General features: G+C 32.5%; 1 protein-coding gene across 3 annotated transcripts in view; it reads left to right on the forward strand.

The window, feature by feature from the left end:
* Positions 1-19,623, forward strand: part of INPP5F (inositol polyphosphate-5-phosphatase F) — an 86,721-nt gene that overhangs the window by 50,930 nt on the left and 16,168 nt on the right. For all 3 annotated transcript variants that reach the window (XM_031955954.1, XM_031955955.1, XM_031955956.1), the window contains 10 exons: positions 5,160-5,288; positions 5,663-5,830; positions 6,175-6,231; positions 10,843-11,041; positions 12,055-12,234; positions 14,631-14,698; positions 15,186-15,310; positions 16,218-16,295; positions 17,313-17,433; positions 18,576-18,704. In XM_031955954.1, coding sequence (XP_031811814.1) covers positions 5,160-5,288; positions 5,663-5,830; positions 6,175-6,231; positions 10,843-11,041; positions 12,055-12,234; positions 14,631-14,698; positions 15,186-15,310; positions 16,218-16,295; positions 17,313-17,433; positions 18,576-18,704 — 1,254 coding nt within the window. The remainder of the gene's footprint in view (positions 1-5,159; positions 5,289-5,662; positions 5,831-6,174; positions 6,232-10,842; positions 11,042-12,054; positions 12,235-14,630; positions 14,699-15,185; positions 15,311-16,217; positions 16,296-17,312; positions 17,434-18,575; positions 18,705-19,623) is intronic.

Below are 19,623 nucleotides of genomic sequence, written 5' to 3' on the forward strand. Positions count from 1 at the left end.
CATTCTTACTTAAAGAACCCCAAGGAGTGAGCTAAAAATTAATTAAAAAATAATTTGCCAGTTATAAAATATAAAATAAAACCATATAAGTCATTAGTATTTCAGTGTATTATCAACAATAGCCAATGGGAAGAAACAAAAAAAAAAAAAGAAATTCCATTTATAATTACAGAAAGTATAAAATATTTAGAAATTTATTGCCAAGATACATATGAAAACTATATGAACGTTAGCTATAGGACACTATATACATACATATATATATATATATATATATATATATATATATATATATATATATATAAAGAACAGGTCTAAATAACTAAAGAAATATGGGTTTCTTCATGGGTTAAAAACAAACCAATATGATAAAGTGATAAGATTATCTAAATTAATTTACTTTTTTAGTTCTATACTAATCAAAATACCAAAGAATTGTTTTATAGAACTATAAAAATAATTAAATTCATCTATAAAAATAATTTTAACAAGTCAGGCATCTCAAGGGAATTAATGAAGAAATTGGGGAGGGAAGGGATCATAGTACCAAATCTCAAAACAATACTGCAGAGCAGCAATCATTCTAGAAATCAATTTGATTTGTAATTAATATCCTTTGATGTATTGATATCACTAGTAGATTATACCCCGAAAAAACTGTACAAAGAGGAAAAGGATTATAAAAGATATTTTAGCTGCTTTTTGTTGTAGCAAAGGATCATAAAGGAGTGGCCATCAATTGGAAGTCTCTAAAAGTGTTACAGTATATGAATGTAATTGAATACATTTGTTCTGTAAAAAATAAATACATGGTTTAAAAGAAACCTGAGATGACTTATATGACTCAATTCAGAATGAAGTGAGTAGAACCAGAACAGTTTACACAACAAAATTGTAATGTGAACTTTGAAAGACTTAAAGTCTATTCAATACAGTAACCAACTATATACAGTTGCAGAGGACCAGAGATGAAGTATGCTATCCACCTGAAAGAGAAATGATACCCCCTGCTTTTAAGGAAAGACTACTGGATCTTTCTTATATGGTCTGAAATATGATTTTTTTGGTCCTTGAAATCCTTGAATACTTGGATTATTTTTCTTTGAGCTCAGGATTTTGGCTGTGACACTATGACTTATCCTTTTAGGATTCTTTTCTGCTTTCTTAATGTTGTTGTCCAATTCTAATAGATGTAGGTAGTTTTTATTTATGATTTCTTAAAATGCCATGTCAAGATATGTATTTTTTTTTAATCATGGTTTTCAGGGTTTTCTCTGATTTTTTTTTTTTTTTTTTTAATATAATACATGTTACATTTTCTTGTATTTTTCAGCGTTTTGATTTTGTTCTGATTTTTTTTTAACTTTTGTTTATGTCTGGCTATTCTAATTCTTGACATTCTGTTCTACTTTTTCTTCTGAACTGCTTTTTTCTTTTGCCCCCTTTTTTCCCCTCTGGAATTTTTATTTTGTTTTTTAGCTGTTGCTTAATTTCTTCTAGTTATCCATGTAGGTTTTGTGGGAGAATGATGTTTCACATTACCACACATTTTTCCTCATTGATTGTCTAGCTTCAGATTGTTAGGACATTAGATTCTCAGTAATTTTTTATTCTGGATGATGTTTTTTATTCATCTTTTCAGCTTTAGTTTGTAAATTGGAGCTTTGTGCTAGGGCCAGTTCTGTCCTTTTCTGTGCCTTTGAGTCAGGTGGTCAGCCTTGCTTGACCTCACCTTGTGTTCTTCAGATTTTTATCTTTCAGTTTAGGGAAAGAAAGGGATATTTGAACTTTAGGGGGTTGGGTTTTTCGGGCCCTCTCTGGCTCCTCAGTGACCACAAAGCCTCTGAATTCTGAATACTTTATCTGCATTGGGTAAGCACCACCTTTCCCCTGCTATTTCCTATTTCCTACGGCTTCCAAGTGAGCTTTCTGCTTGTTTTCTTGAAACACTATTACAGTCTATAGATTCTCCTGGTAGGCTCTGCTCCATTGGAACGCTACCCTGCACACTTTGGTGGGGCACCTAGCTGACATTTTAAAGGTTCTCTTTGTAGGTTCTTGTTGGATTTCTTAATCATTGTTTAATCTAGGATGAACTTTATATTTTTGTTGGAATAGATATATGGAAACTTGGCCTGCCTTCAGTTCCTGTCTCCATCTCAGCAGAAAATTATGACACTGCTCTTTTTAAAAAAAAAATCAATTTTATTTTCACCTCCAACTTTCCTTCTTTTTACCTACCATCTCCTCCCTGTCCTGAGGAAACAATAAGACTAAAACTCATTTATGTATAGGAAGCATCGAGGTGGTTCTGTGGAGAGTTTTTTTTAAATAACTATCTCATTTGATCTGCACAACCTTTCATGTAGTTAGGTCCTTTTACAGTTGAGAAAACAGTTGAGGTAGACAAAGATTAAATGACTTGCCTTGAATTACAAAACTAGTGTCTGAGGTTGGATTTGAACTCAGATCTTCCTGCCTCCAGGAATCAAGCTTAACTTTTTTTTTTTTAATCTTTTGTAATTGTCTCTGTTTTATTTAGTAAAGAGTATATCTCCTAGAGTTACATGAACTGATGCTAAGTGAAGTGAATAAAATCAAGAGAACATTGTACAACAGCAACAAGATTATGTGATGAACATTTCTGGTGGACATGGCTCTTTTCAACAGAGAGGTGATTCAGGCCTTGTGATGGCAAGAGCCATCCTCATCCACAGAGGAGACTATGGGGACTGATTGTAGATCACAACATAGTTATTTTCACCTTTTTTGTTGTTTGCTTGCTTTTTTTCTTTCTCATTTTCCCCCTTTTGTTCTGATTTTTCTCTTGCAACATGATAAATGTGGAAATATGTTTCCAAGACCTGCACACATTTAAACTATATTGGATTACTTGCTGTCTAGGGGAGGGGAATATTTGGAACACAAGATTTTGCAAAGGTGAATGTTGAAAACTATTTGCATATATTTTGAAAATAAAAAGCTATTATTAAAAAAATTTATATTCTGGGAAAAAATATATTTTCTTCCTACAGTTGTAAAAAGTATATGATCTACTTGTCTTCTAGCATTAATCGTTTTTTAAACTGAACTGTAATTCTTAAACTAAAATAGGCACCAAACTAGAATATATGTGTAGAAATAGTCATAAACTATTTTTGTTTGATATGGTATTTGAAAGGCCAGTAGCTGCAATAAGTCAGAAAAAAGATGCTAGCAAGGTTAACATTGAATATAAAGAGTTCATTAAGTCATTGTGTACATCAAACAGCTTTTTAAAAAAAACACTGTGTACAGAGCAGGCTAAGATAAACAAAGACAAATGTGAAATGGCTCTTGTCCTCAAGGTGCTTACATTCTATCAGGTATTAAAATCCAGCTGGCTCAATAATAAAAAATGAAACAAATGAGTTCGGAAATCATTCATTCAATAAGTTTTTATTAAGCACTTACAATGTGCCAGGTAGTGTGCTACATGCTGGAGACACAGACACACAAAATGAATCCATCCCTACTCAGAATGAGCTTATGTTAGAATGGGAACCATGATAAGTACGCATAAAAGTATGTGCAGCATAATGTTTAACATATATTGGATTGTTTGCCATCTAGGGAGAAAGGTAGGGAAAAGGGAGGGAGAAAAAAATTGAAACTCAAGGTTTTGCAAGGGTGACTGTTAAAAATTATCTATGCATATGTTTTCTTTTCTTTTTTTTTTTTATTGTAACTTTTTATTGACAAAACATATGCCTGGGTAATTTTTTATAACATTATCCCTTGCACTCACTTCTATTCCGACTTTTCCCTTCCCTCCCATCACCTCCTCCCTTAGATGGCAAGCAGTCTTATACATGTTAAATATGTTATAGTATATCTTAGATATAATACATGTGTGCAGAACCGAACAGTTCTCTTGTTATGCATATGTTTTCAAAATAAAAAAACTTTAAAATAAAAAAAATTTAAAAGGAAAAAAGTATATATAGGATAAATAGAAATACTACTATATATGTATATATTGTACACGTGTGTACATTTATGTATAATTATACACTTTGCAAATTAGAAGATTTTTGCAATAAGGTGAAAGGAATGAAGGCTTAAACTATGGATAGGTGTGTGAGTAGCTAGAATGGTTGTAAAAGTAATAACAATATTTGCAACTGATAGATATGTGAAGTAAAGGAGCTCATATTTTTCCATACTGGAGAATGAACAAAATATTTTTATTTTTATTTTTTAAATTTTTTTTCTCAATATACATTTTTATTTATTTATTTATTTATTTAATAGCCTTTTATTTACAGGTTATATGCATGGGTAACTTTACAGCATTAACAATTGCCAAACCTCTTGTTCCAATTTTTCACCTCTTACTCCCCACCCCCTCCCCTAGATGGCAGGATGACCAGTAGATGTTAAATACATTAAAATATAAATTAGATACACAATAAGTATTCATGACCAAAACGTTATTTTGCTGTACAAAAAGAATCAGACTCTGAAATATTGTACAATTAGCTTGTGAAGGAAATCAAAAATGCAGGTGGGCATAAATATAGGGATTGGGAATTCAATGTAATGGTTTTTAGTCATCACCCACAGTTCTTTCTCTGGGCGTAGCTGGTTCAGTTCATTACTGCTCCATTGGAACTGATTTGGTTGATCTCGTTGATCAACAATTGATGGCCAGGTCCATCAGAACTGGTCATCATATAGTATAGAACAAAATATTTTTAAAATGGGAAACTTCATTTACAATGACATACGCTGTCAAATATCTGGGAATTTATTTACTTAATATATTTATATGATTTTTGAAAAATAGATGAAAATATTAAAATCAAATGAAAATTATAACTAAAATGACATTCAGTAGCTTGCAGTTCCTGATGAAGAGAATGCTTGTATTAATGACATTATGAATTGACATTCATAAAATGGAAATTCACAGTAAAATTGAAAAATATTCATTAACAAATAAATTTAGTTTATTATTATTTTCTGTTTTGCAATCGCCGAATTTCAAAGTCTGTGTTCAGTTAGTCTCCTTGCTAATCCTTTAAAATTTGGGCATCAGAATTCACTAAGAATCTTAGTTTTATTTTAATTATTGATTTAAATATTCATCATAAATAATTTTATTTTTAATCATTCAGCTCTGTAAGAAGCACCACTTTGGAATTAACAAACCAGAGAAGATTACACAATCTCCTGATGACACAAAGTTTCTACTTAAGACCTTTACTCATATTAAATCAAATGTATCTGTTCCCAATAAAAAGAAGGTAAGAAGTTGCTTCAGTTTGTTTAGGTTTTGTAATTAGTTTTGACTAGATTTATATTATAAGGTAATTTAATGCAATTGTGTTCAAAAATAGATTTGTTCTATTTAAACTTTTTTTTATAATTCTTATGAGAAAATTTCATTCTTCCAATGCAGATTGACATTCTCTGCAAATCCATAAAGCCTTTGAGAATTGTCCAGAGTACTTAAAGGTTACATGTTTTGCCCAGGGTTACCCTGAAAGTATGTCAGGGGCAGTAATTAACCTGGGGTCTTGATGGTTCCAAGGCCACCTCTCATTGCCTATGCCAGGCTGCCCCATTTTTTAAAAATTATAAGTGTTGGATGAAAATTCTACTTCATTTTGCTTTGTAGGTGAAGGAAAGTAAAGAGAAGGAGAAATTAGAAAGGAGATTACTGGAAGAATTATTAAAAATGTTCATGGATTCAGAATCCTTTTATTATAGTTTAACTTATGACTTGACCAACTCGGTGCAAAGGCAAAGTGTTTGTGAGAACAAAAACTTACCACTTTGGCAAAACGTAAGTACCCACTCCTGATTACAACAATAATAACAATAGTAACAATTGATATTGTGTAGTGTCAGCCACTATATATTTTCTATATAGTATCTCAGTGCATTCTAACAACTTCTCTATGAGCTTGTACCACAAGTAACAATATCCCCATGTAGACATGGTCCCACAGACTGATCAGGTACACAGTTAGGATTTGAAGCTAGACCTTTCCTGATTTTGCATCTTGAGTTCTTGTTATACCAGGATTATACTTTAAAAATATCAATTTTGTGAAACTGTCTTGTTTTTGAATTACAAACTGAGGAGAAGTGATCCCTGAACTTTGTTTTTCTTTGTGCTTTTTCTAGGTTGATGAGAGATTTTTTTGGAATAAATATATGTTAAAAGATCTAATCGAGATTGGTGTGAGTAATTATTTCCTAAAAAATAAACTCTGTCATTCCCAAAATTAATTTGGAAAAAAAATTGGGGGGGGGGCTTGTCCTCTTTATTGAACTGCCATTATACCTCATGAAGTATTTGAATTACTTTGATGCTATCTAAATGTTTGCTTATGAAATAGCAAGAAGATTTTCCTACAACATTGCTATAAGAGTTCTCATGGCATGGAACTAGAAGAGGCAGTGTAATATGAATATTTGATAACTGTGGGAGACAAGGGGTCACACAGTTGTTGAAAAAGATATTTATTGTTTGTATAAAGTAGGAATGCTGAGCCTGGTTTTTCTTTTGTGAGGAAAAACATGTAGCTGGCCACATGCACTTTTTAAAAGGTCCCTTCTAGAGCAGTGCTTCTGTTCTTTTCCTCTTGTTCTGTCTAATGCCGGAAAAAGAATGATTTGGAACTAGAGGACAATGGTGAACTTCTAAGAAAGCAAAACAGCTTCTTATTCTTTTACGGATTTAATTTTTGTTTGTTTAAATCATTGTTATGAAATCAGATTTCAGATGAGAAAAGTAAATGATATATGATAATAAGTAATATAGAATAAAAGATATAATTGATTTCCCGGAATAATCATAAGTCCCACATCATCTTTTCTCGATATATTTTTCAGATTTCTTGTAAATTTTCTCATAATTAGTTTGATCAAAAATATAAATCTGGGGGCAGCAAGGTGGCAAGTGGATAGAGCACCAGCCCTGAAGTCAAGAGGAACTGAGTTCAAATCTGGTCTCAGACACTTAACACTTCCTACCTGTGTGACCCTGGGAAAGTCATTTATCCCCAGTTGCTTCAGAAAAAAATAAAAAACATAAATCTGAAATTAATGCTAAAATGTTTTAGGAATGAAAAATATGGAAACATTTTAATTGGTTTCAGAGATAATTATTGAATGTTCTGACCAGTAATTGAACTCTTGTTATGTGTCTTAACCTTTCTGGTTTTCTTTTTTTGAGGTATTCTCATATCACTTTTGTACTATTTCCTACTGACTAGCAATATAATTTAATGTTTTTCATGGGTTTTTTTGTTTTTTTTTGGATTCTGCTTCCACTCCTCGATTTTCAAGTATAGGTTTTATCTTTCTTCCTCCCTGTCTATTCTTTTTAGACTTTATTTCTCCCCACACATTTTGATCTAGTGACAATGGCCTCCTTGCTGTTCCTTGCACTTGACACTCTGACTCATACCTGGGAGCATTTTCACTAGTTGTCCCTAAGTCTGGAATTCTTTCCTTCTTCATCTCTCCCTCCTGGCTTAATCAGTTTCCTTTGAGTATAAGCTAAAGTTGCATCTTCTGCAAGTCCATTTCCAGCCCTTCTAAAACTTAATGCTTTCTCTGATACCTTCAGCTTATCCTAAATTAAAGGTTTTCAGGTAGTCTTCTCCATTAGAATATGAGCTCCTTGAGAGCAGGGATTTTTTTTGCCTTTTTTTGTATTCCTCAATGTTTAGCCCAGGGCCTGATACTTTAGTGCTTCTTGACAGACCCCTCCTTGTGGGGAAAAATATGTATAGTATAATAAAAATAATATTATAGTATAATAATAAATACGTATAGTCATATAAAATATATGTACATAAATGTATCTTTATATAAAAATGTGTCTCATTTTACATTTTTGTCTACTCCCCTGTCAGGACATGGATAGCATTCTTATCATAATGCCAGAATCATGTTTGATCATTATGTTTGTTATTTATCAGAAAGCTTATGTATTTCAAAATTGTTCATTTTTACAGTGTTGTTATAAATGTTCTCCTGATTCTGCTCACTTTATTTTACAACAGTTAATTCATTTTGATATCTGTCGGTTTCTCTGAAGTCTTCCTCTTCATTAGTTTTTATAGCACAATTGTATTCTACTACATTTACATTTTGTTTCACTGTTTCCCAGGTGATAAGTACCCTCTTAGTTTTTAGTTCTCAACCATCACAAAAAATAAATATTTTTGTATACGTAAGACATTTTGCTTTTCCTTTATTTTCTTTGGGGTTCTGCTGGCTAGTGGTATAGTTAAGTCAAAAGGTAGGCCTTCCAGAATGATTCCATTTATTTTTACTTTACCAGGTTTTGTCAGTGTATCTACTTAATTTATCTTTTACAATATATGAATTATATTAGTCATCCCTTGTTACGTACAATGCATTTGGATATAGTATAGGTTAAATCATTTAACTCATTACCTTCCCAAACACCATGGGCACTAATACTCAGGATGCAGCTATAAAAAGATTCTAGTGTATTTTGTTAACAAGGATAGGAACTAGACATTAATATTGAAATTCCTTTTGTCAGTGTAGATTGGCACCTTCCCTGCAATGTGAACTGACACACTGTCTGTGATTAAAAAGTCAACAAAATATTTTTGTATTTCCATTTGTAAAAGGTTTGTGTTATGGCTAGACTAAAAAGAGGTATTGGTATTGGTATGTAGGTTGGTATTGGTAAGTAGGGTTGGAGTCAAGGACAATAGATTTAAGAACAAGTCTCTAGTGGACATTTAAATAACTTTGTGATTGTTAACAACAACTAGTATTTTTCTAGTGCTTTAAGGTTTGCCAAGCTCTTTACAACTATTTCATTTAAGTCTTACAGCTAGGGTCTTAATTTTACAGATGAGGAAACTGAGGCAGAAAAGGTTAAGTAACTTGCCCAGCATCAGTGTTCATAAATGTCTGAAGTAGGATTTGAACTTGCGTCTTTCAGATTCCAAAATCTGATACTGAGTTCTTTGTGCCCTCTAACTTCCCTCTATTATGTATTTATTCCATTCAATTATTAAATCTTAATTTTTTTATTCACTAAGGAGAAATTTTCTTTAAGAAAATTAATTTTGATTTTTTTTTATTTTTGATTATTTTTGATATCCTAATTAGGCATTTTAACAATTTAAGAAAAGGTCAGACTTCTGGTTGTTCAGTACTTGAACTGGTTTAAGTAAGAGAGCATTCTTTTTTCTTTCAAAGGTGTGAACCTCAAGCCTTTTTAAAATTAATAGTGAATATATTGAACTTGTATATTTATTTCAAAAATTGTGAAACTAGCACATTTCTGCAGAATTGGTTCAAAATTTCACTGAAGTTTTAGGACATGTTAGAATTTAAAGTCTTGTTTAAGTTACTTGTTCTCTACAGAGTAGCCAACTATTAATAATAGTTTTCATTGTTATAATCTACACAAAAACAAGAAAAAAAAGCCTTAACCTCTACCACAATTGAGTCATTAAATTCTTGGTGACCTAGACTGTTCTCTCTGACAGTTGTAGAACAAATGCTGATCTGATTTTATCAAGGGAGTTTCTCTACTAAGGGAAACTTTTAAAAAATTAAATGTTATGTTCAACTCTTTCTCTTTTCCTCTAAACAAAAAACTCCATGATAGACAAAGGAATTTTTCCCTCTGCAGTATTTTGACACTCTTTACTAAACCCTTCTTTCTGGATACCTAAACGAAGCTGGCAGCTCCTAGTTCTCTTGTAACCAGATGACTGTTTCTTTTTACTTCCCTTTGTAGGGTCATCATATTTGTCCCACCTCCTGACCCATAAATGTCCTGAATTTTCTTTTTATACTTACCTTTGATTGGTTTCAGTAATTTCTATTTCAGGTGACTCCTAAATTTATACATCAAAACTTCTTCATAACTCTGGTCCTCCTTCACTGCCAGCTGCCTGTCTAACATTACTCTTGGGATATCTCATCAGCCTCTCAAACTCAACATTTATCACATGGTTGTCAAACTTTGTTGTAGTGGAGGAGTTGACTATTCCCCTTGTCTCTGCTCTCTCTCTAATCTCCCATAGCCAGTCAATCATCAGGTTGACTCTCTATCTCTGTCACATATCTTGTGTCTGTTCTTTTCTCTCTGCTTATGTGGCCACCATTCCATTTCAGATCCAAGCCACTTATTGTCTGAACTATTAGTCTTCTTAACTAGGTTTTTCCATTTATGCTCCAGTCTCAATATGGTTGCCCAGTCTCCTTAAAACTTGGATCTGACTATGATATTCTCTTCCTCAGAAATCTTTTGTGACTCTGTTTGCTTGTAAAATACCAACTCCTGAACTAAGAGTTTAACATCTTGCCCAAGATGATTCCATCCTCCCTTTCCAGACATATTTCATGTTCATTTCCATCCTTTTTTGATTCTTGTCAGATTGGCCTGTTTAATATACTCTCCTAATTGGCTATTTCCTCTCTTGCTAGTTTGCTTAGAACGCACTCTTTCCTCACTGTCATCCTAGAATCATTAGCTTTCTTCAAAGCTTAGCTCTTAGGCTTCTATAGAAAGCTTTTTTTTAGTCTTGATCTCTTAAGTCGTCTTAGTTTTACTTATTTGATTACATTACATATTATATTTCCCAGTAGACTATAAGCTCCTTTTCCATTTTTGTTTTGATCTGCTCAGCACCTAAAAGGTACTGAATAAATGTATATTGAATTAAATGGAAGGTTTCTGCTGAACATCTCTACTGGAATAAAATAATGCAACTTAATGTGGTTTTGATTTCAGTACAGCTTGATTTGTGTAGGATAGAAATAGAGGAGTATGCATATTTTTTGCAGACTTCTGAAGTGGATTTTTGGATTATCCCAATCATCCAAGGTTTTGTACAGATTGAAGAACTTGTGGTCAACTATAACGAATCATCTGATGATGAGAAAAGCAGCCCAGATACTCCTCCTCAAGAATCCTCTTGTGTAGATGATATTTATCCTCGATTTCTTGTGGCTCTCATTTCACGCCGAAGTCGGCACAGAGCTGGTAAGCACAAAGTCTTTTGAATTACTAAACATGAAGGTGATCATGAAGAGTTGAAAGGGCAAAAGACAAGATTAGAATCAATGTCTGGAAGATCTTCAGTGTATTGATGCCTTGATGCATCAAGCATAGAAATATTCCTTTGCTTAAAAACACTGCTGAACTTTTCTCTGTTAGAATTGGTTTGATTTGAGGAGATGCTTGGACGCCATTAGAAGTTCCAATCATTTGACTGAAACTAAGGAATAAATATGAATTAGTGATTAGGGAATATGAGGAGAAAAAAGAAAGGAGGAAAGAGATATTTTTTAATGAAAACTTTATAATAGTAAGTTAAAAGATGTGGCTAATAGTTTTTTTTTATCATTCATAGGTAAGCAAATAAGTAAACTACAGGAAAGTAAATTGGTTTATATATTTGCAAAACAAATGCTAGTGCTTCTAAGCAATTGATTATGTTTTAATCATAGTAGAACCTCAACAAATATTTATTTGCCTAAGTGTATACTATGTGTAAAGTACTGTATTATAGGTGCTTGGGATAACCAGCTAGCAAAATAGTTCTTATATTCTTACATACATATGCACACAGGTATACAGCTAGAATGTGATAGGTACAAAGGAATAAGAAATTGAAGGAGGAACCTAATTTCCTCTAATATTAAAAAACAAAATCAGAGAAAACTGAATTTGCCTTTCAGATATACTTTTGGGTAATCTGGTTATAATTATAGGAGAGGAACCCTGTGTAATGTCTAAGGTGTCATTGAAACTGTAACGAAAGGGGGAGAAGATGGGTTAGAGTACAAATTCTTATCTTGAGATCTTTGGGTCTGTCATTATTTTCAGGGTTTCCATCATGATGAGAAGGGGCTTCCCCAGACTAAGACAGGACTCAGTGACACAAAAAAGGCCAAGAACCTCTGACTTAGAGGAATGCTTGAATAAAGCAGAATAACTTCCATGTAATAAATTATTTGCAACTATTTTTTTCTTTTTCTTTTTTCATTTCACAGGGATGCGTTATAAACGAAGAGGAGTTGATAAAGATGGAAATGTTGCAAATTTTGTAGAAACTGAGCAGTTAATTCATGTTCATAATCACACACTGTCATTTATTCAGACAAGAGGCTCTATTCCTGTTTTTTGGAGCCAGGTTGGATATCGGTACAATCCACGACCACGGCTAGACAAAAGTAAGTGGGTCAGTTATCTATGTGCTCTGTCAATAATGTTATTTGAAAGCATATGGAAAAAAATTGAGACTTTGGAATATGAGCTTTCAAATTGCTGAATTAAACAAGAAAATCATTGTATTATGTCAAATTGTATAGATAAGCAATATGAGATATATATATATATATATATATATATATGTTTTTGCTGAGGCAATTGGGGTTAAGTGACTTGCCCTGGATCACACAGCTAGAAAGTGTTAAGTGTCTGAGACCAGATTTGAACTCAGGTCCTCCTGATTTCAGGGCTGGTGCTCTAACCATTATACCATCTAGCTGTCCCTGTGATATGTTCTTTATCAAAAGAAGTCACAGATTTGAATGCTAATCTTTTAACTTAAATTCGTAAGTGATAATTAGTTGAAGCATGCATAAGATGAAGAGAGAGCTTTTTATGGTGACCTTTAGCTGCTGTTTAGCTTGAAAGATGAATTAATTGGTTACTTGAGTGTATAAAAGATAAACACAAGCAATATTTATATCATGAGGAAATATTTTTAAATGATAACACTCACCAAAGTAGGCTATATTTAAAATTGAACAGAATTTTTTCATTTTGAACATCAGAAGATAGTTCTTCTATTTTAACTTCACAGAAAAATTTCCAACATGCACAAGCACACACAGTCACACTGATAAACACAAAACCTTAAATTTTTCACTAGTATAGATTTCCAGTTATCTGTGATTTTTTTTTTAATTGGTGAAACTTTTGTCCATTTCTTTCTGTAAGTTTCCATGAAAGTCTACACAATGTACTCTGTAGTCCTCCCTCTACTCTGTAGTCCTTTTTCTCACTGATGAATTCCTCCAAGAGCCTCCATTTTGGGAAAAGAGCCAGGCTGTCCTCTTCATTCCTCTTTCACTCTGCTTCTGATTCTTTGAACTTGGCTACTGTACCCATGTTTGCAGTACCTGCCAACTCCATGTGACGAAACCTTTATCCCCTAAACTTATTCCTTTCAAACTTCCCTATTACTGTCAAGAGCACATCCATCCTTCTAATCCCCAAGCTCACAATCTGGGTGTTATTTTCTGTTCCTCTCTGTTTTTCACTCTTCATATACAGTTTGCTGCCAACATCTCTCATACAGCCTCTCCTCTCCTCTCCCACTGCCCATTATTCTGGCTCAAGTTCTCATCACCTCTTGCCTGGACTGTTGCAGTAGCCTACTGGTGGGTCTGTGTGTCCCCAATCTCCACTCTAGTTTATTCTTCAGTCAGCTGCCAACATAATTTTCCTAAAGCACAGGTCTGGCCATGTCACTCTCCTATTAAACAAATATTAGTACTTTTTTTTTTAATCACTCCCAGGATCAAATACAAAATCCTCTGTTTGGGGTTTAACAGTCTTTCTTAACCCAGTGTACTCCTCCCTACCTTTCCAGTCTTCTTATAGCTTTAATTTTTCCATATATTTTTCTGTCTATTAACACTGATTTCCTTGCTGTTCCACAAGTAAGACATTCATTTCTTAGCTCCCAGCATTTTCTCTGTCTGTCTCCAGTGCCTGGGATGCTCTCCCTTCTCATTACTACCTCTTAGTTTTTCCTGGATTTCTTGTAAGTTCCATCCAAAATTCCAGTTTCTACAGGAAGCCTTTACCAACTGCTCTTCAAGCTGATGCTGTCCTCTGTTAATTTGTTCCTATTTATCTCATAAACAGCTTGTCTGTATAAACTTGTTTGTTTGCCTCCCTCAATAGATTGTGAGCTCCTTAAGGCTAGGGTTTATCTTTTGCTTCTGTATTCAGTACTTACCACCGTGGCTGTCATATAGTAAGTGCTTGATATAAGCCTATGGACTATCTTCTGACTCTAAATTTTATGATTTTTGACTTCTCACCTTCTAAGTTTCCTTCGTGCCTATGGCCTTCTCATGTAGAACCTCCCTCTACTCCGTAGTCCCTTTTCTCACTGATGAATTCCTCCCAGAGCCTCCATATTGGGAAAAGAGCCAGGGTGTCCTCTTCATTCCTCTCTTACTCTGCTTCTGACTCTTTGAACTTGGCTACTGTACCATGCTTGTAGTACCTGCCAACTCCATGTGACATACACCTTTCAGTTCCCTTTTAGGTATTGTTGTTCCCTAATAGAAGGGAACTTATATATATATAAACTGCTTGAAATCAGAAGTGTCTTTCTTTTTGCTTGAGTTTGTAAGCCCAGCTCCTTGCACAGTGACATAAGTGTTAAATGTTTGTTGACTGAAATTCCAAGGTAGATGGTTAAAGATGGGAATATGTGTATGTGTGTGTACATACACATACACAGCTATACATATATGCACACATGTTCTCAATGCCTTTCTGTTTTAGACGTACATGGTAAAAATTTTGTATTTTTCTTTTTTTGTAGATGAAAAGGAAACAGTTGTATATTTCTCAGCACATTTTGAAGAACAATTGAAAATTTACAAAAAACAGGTTGGTTTTGAAATCTAGTTATTACACTTTTTCATGTTTAGAAATGTTTTATTTTATAGGATTTTCTCAGGGTGTATTTGTAATTTTTTAGGAAAAATATTCATTATACAAAAAAACTTTCTACACTGAAGGATGTCATTATCTTATATGTGTGTGTATTTTATATATACATAAACAGTAAAAGAACATTGAAATTGAAACCACATTCTTAATATATTTTGAAGATTATTTATAGATTCAGCAACTAGACTATTTAAACATTGTAAGTGATCCAGTGACAAATTCTTATGAATCTTCATTTTTGTAATTCCATAGAAAACAAGTTGTTAATAGCATGAATTAACTTCATAATTTATGACTGAGGAAGCCATTCTTGCAGTATGTTCCTTGAAGAAAAAAAACGATTCAGCAGGGATAATCTTAAGTTTCAAAGATTTAGTGAAATCTTTTGCCTTGCCTTCCCTTCCCCTTTTACTTTCTTTAACAGGTTATCATTAATTTGGTAGATCAAGCAGGAAGAGAAAAGATTATTGGAGATGCTTACCTCAAGCAGGTGTTGCTTTTCAACAACCCAAATCTCACTTATGTTTCATTTGACTTTCATGAACATTGGTAAGGTGCCATCCTTGAAATGTTCTTTGATCCATTGGAATGTAAGAGGCTGTGTGATAAAAGCTAGTTTCACTAAGTAGCAGTTATCTTATTTGTAAATAATTGGATTAAGCAATTTCCAAGGTCATTCTCAGTTCTAACACTCGAACTTGGAAGTAGTTCTGTTTAATGGAAATCATATTTCTTCTTAGTTTTAGGATAGATTTTTAAAATTTGATTTCCACATAAACATAATTTTAATTTTTTTGATTATTTGATCTTTATATATATATATATATATATATATATAAATATATATATTTATATGTATTTTATATCTCTCTCTCTATTTTTTTTTGCCTTAAAATGGTTTGGAGAGGGAGTGTGTGTGATGTGTTTTGTGTATACTTTCCCTTAGCTATTTTGTTTCTAGAGTTTTCCTTCTGTACTGTTCCTTACACTTTGGGGGAAATTTCCTTTTAATTCCTTCTGTGCAAAATCACCTTGGACTACCTATTCCTCTTCTAACCCAGAACAAAACTTACTTCCATTTACTTTGAAAAAAACTATGTAAAACAGGATACTTAATAGTTGTAAATTCAACTTCAGTTTTGTACTATTACATGTATGGAAGTCATACTCTGAACCTCTTGCTCTGGCTAAGATAATTTATACTGTTAATAGGTTGATGTTGGGCTAGTCAGAAAAGGATAAATTACCCAATTTTTTTGTTTTAATATTGTTCTTCATAGGCTTTTAAAAGCTATACTTCATTGGACCATATAAACTGACTTCAAATGTTTATGTAATTTATTTCTATTACCTTTGCATTGTATTTTACATATTTCATTCTATTATTTTTTATGTTAAAAAACTTAAGAGATTTAAACAAAGAGATTTAAAAATACTATTTTCCAATGTATTTTAGCCGAGGGATGAAATTTGAGAATGTTCAGACCTTAACAGATGCCATCCATGACATTATTCTGGACATGAAGTGGTGTTGGTAGGTATTATTTAACAAAGCTAACTTTTTTTTTTTTTTTACAAGATTCTAATATTTATGCCCTTTTCTGCCTATAAACACTAAGTATAACTTCTGTGGGGTTATTTATTTGATCTCCCAACTCTCATCTTTTTATTTTTATGTTCCTAGAAATTTAGTTATTTTGCTTTGGGGAGAAAAGTCATAAGTTAGATAAATTTTTAAAAAATGGTTTAAATCTCATTGCTTCTTTGAGTGTCTTAAGTCTGTCCACATTATTTAATGAAAATAAATTGACTTAAAAGAGTATTGCTTCTTAATCCATATTTTCTTCTTTTTATCAAATGGAGAAGCAAAACAAAGATATAAAAGATATCAACTTAAAATTTTAATGAAAAAGATGTCAGTGGTATTCATTGGCTACTGACAAGCTATTTCATGAGAAATGCCTAGGACAGTGGCTTATAGATATAGTTGCTTAAAAAATAGTAGTGGAATAAATGAATAATAACGGAACATTAAGAGAAAATTAACATGTCATGGAAGATTTAAAGTGTATGTTCTGAAGGCATGTTGATTACAGGACAGTTGTTAAGAAAAAGACGTTAAATTTTTTGAACATCTTTATGTTCAAATTAGGTTGCTATGGACTTGAGATAATGTAAATGATTATACTTGAAGTCAGTAGATAGAAATGAGATAACCACTGAATTCCTGTTCAAACTTATAATTATAGCTTGAAACAATTAGAGTTAAACCTAATTAGTAGTCAAGTTTCTTTAGTCAGTTATGTCAGATCTCAATACAATTCGTTGTATGCTTAGGTTGGTATCGTATACTCTTAAATTGGTTGTTTATAACTAAACCAGTTTTAGTATGCATATTCGAACTTGTATTTTGGGTATTTGTCACTCAAAACTTTAGAATAACCTAAAATTCAGTCAGTTTTATCAAGAAGAACAAAATAATATGCTACAAAGTGACAGATTTTCAGAAAATTACACTATTACTAAAGTAGCCTCCTCTGGATTTTTGAAGGGTTGATCAAGCAGGGGTAATATGTAAACAGGAAGGAATTTTTCGAGTTAACTGCATGGACTGCTTGGATCGTACAAATGTAGTACAAGCTGCTATTGCAAGAGTGGTCATGGAACAGCAGGTATGTTTAAATTTGATATTAATTTTTTTCCTAATTAATTGTATTGCATTTTAACTATATAATAATTGTATTGCAATTTAGTCTTGAAGTCAGAAGACTAATTCAAATGCTGACTTGGTTATTGAAGTTTGACTAGGAATTTAAGTCTTTTAACTTTTAGTTTTCCTAATTTATAAAGGCAGGAGCTTTTAATTAGTTGAGTCCAAAGATTGTTTATGAAATCAGTGCATTAAATAAATTAAATTATTATGTATAAGAAGAAAAAACTATTAAAACTGCAATGGAAAAACATCCATTCAAACTGAGTAAAAGTGACTTTTTTTTCCCTTAATACTTTGTTTAATTACATGCATAGATCATTTTTAACCTTCATTTTTGAAAGATTTTGAGTTCCAAATTTTTTCTTCCTCCTTCCCTTCCCTCTCCCTAAGAAAGCAAGCAATCTGATATAGATTATACATGTATTCTCATTTTAAAAATATTTCCATATTAGTCATGTAGTATGAAGAAAAATCAGAACAAAAGGGGAAAAGTATGAAAAAGAAAAAACAACAACAAAAAAATGAAGCTAGTATGCTTTGATCTATATTCAGTCTCTACAGTTCTTTCTCTGGATGGTATTTTCCATCCCAAGTCCATTGGAATTGTCTTGGGTCACTATATTGCTGGGATGAGCTAAGTCTATCATAGTTGATAATCACATAACCTTGCTGTTATTGTGTACAGTGTTCTCCTGGTTCTGTTCATTTTGCTTAATATCAGTTTATATAAGAAAAGTGACGTCTTTATAAGTATTAATTTCAAAGATGCAAATTTTGACATTTTGAAACTTGCCAACTATAAAAGTGTCATGTAGTCAATTTAATTTTCGTTTCACATTGATATTTTGTTGTTTCTGCTGTTTATATTTGTTGAAGTGAAATATTATTATGTGGACCTTCATGCCAAAAAATACATGATGCCATTCCAAGTATTTTGTTTACATATCTTTGACATGCCAAGTGTTACTTTTCTTATGATATTAAAAAGATGACACTAACTCTTTTCTTTAAAAGTACTTATTTTTGTTTGCACTTTGTATTTTATATATGCCATCCTGTGGGTCCTTTGCAACTAATAATTACTGTATTTTTAAACTATAGCTAAAGAAATTAGGTGTGATGCCCCCTGAGCAACCATTGCCAATGAAATGCAATCGAATTTACCAGATAATGTGGGCAAATAATGGTGACTCCATAAGCAGACAGTATGCTGGAACAGCAGCTTTGAAGGTAATTTTTTTAAATGGAACATACATTTGGTCATCAATCATCCAACAGCTATCAGGGTTTTGTTTAGAAGTAACTTTTGAAAATATCAACCTTGTTAAGTTGTATGAGGTTTTTTTTTCCTATGTGATAGTGTCTTTGGAAATCTCCAAATACTCAGACACTTATCTCATTGTAAATTCACAAATTGTGAAAACTTAGGTGTCACTTAACAACCATATTATTATTTATACATACCTAGAGCTTTAAGGGCTCATCAGTCATCAAACATTTCATTTTTGGTGAAATTTTTAAAAAAATTGTAATAATTAAAGGAGGTAAAATTTAGAATCCTTTTATATTTTCTTGTTTTAAATCATAGGGAAACATGTGAATTGTGGGGACTTAAATTCAGATTTCTGAAGGAGCTATTTTGTAGTTCTTGTTGGTGAGCTAAGTAGCAATATGTCAGTACTAGTTCGGTGGACCTAGCATAGGTTCATAGGATCATTCAAATTTAAAACTGAAAGGGGCTTTTAGAGATCATCTTATTCAACCCTTTCATTTGACAGATCAGCAGGCATATACTTCAGAGAGGTTATTTGTTCAACATAAGTTGCACATAAAATTTTCAATTTTCCCAGCAGTTTTTGTCAAATAGTGAGTTCTTATCCCAAAAGCTGGGGTCTTTGGGTTTGTCAAATACTAGATTGCTACAGTCATTGACTATTGTGTTCTGTGAACCTAACCTATTTCACTGATAAACTTCTTTATTTCTTAGCCAGTACCAAATGGTTTTGATGACTGCTGCTTTATAATATAGTTTTAGATCTAGTACAGCTAGGTCATCTTCATTTGCTTTTCTTTTCATTAATTCCCTTGAAATTCTTGACCTTTTGTTCTTCCAGATGGATTTTGTTGTTATTTTTTCTAGGTCAGTAAA

The sequence above is a fragment of the Sarcophilus harrisii genome, chromosome 2, assembly GCF_902635505.1.
Source record: "Sarcophilus harrisii chromosome 2, mSarHar1.11, whole genome shotgun sequence".
Taxonomy (NCBI): domain Eukaryota; kingdom Metazoa; phylum Chordata; class Mammalia; order Dasyuromorphia; family Dasyuridae; genus Sarcophilus; species Sarcophilus harrisii.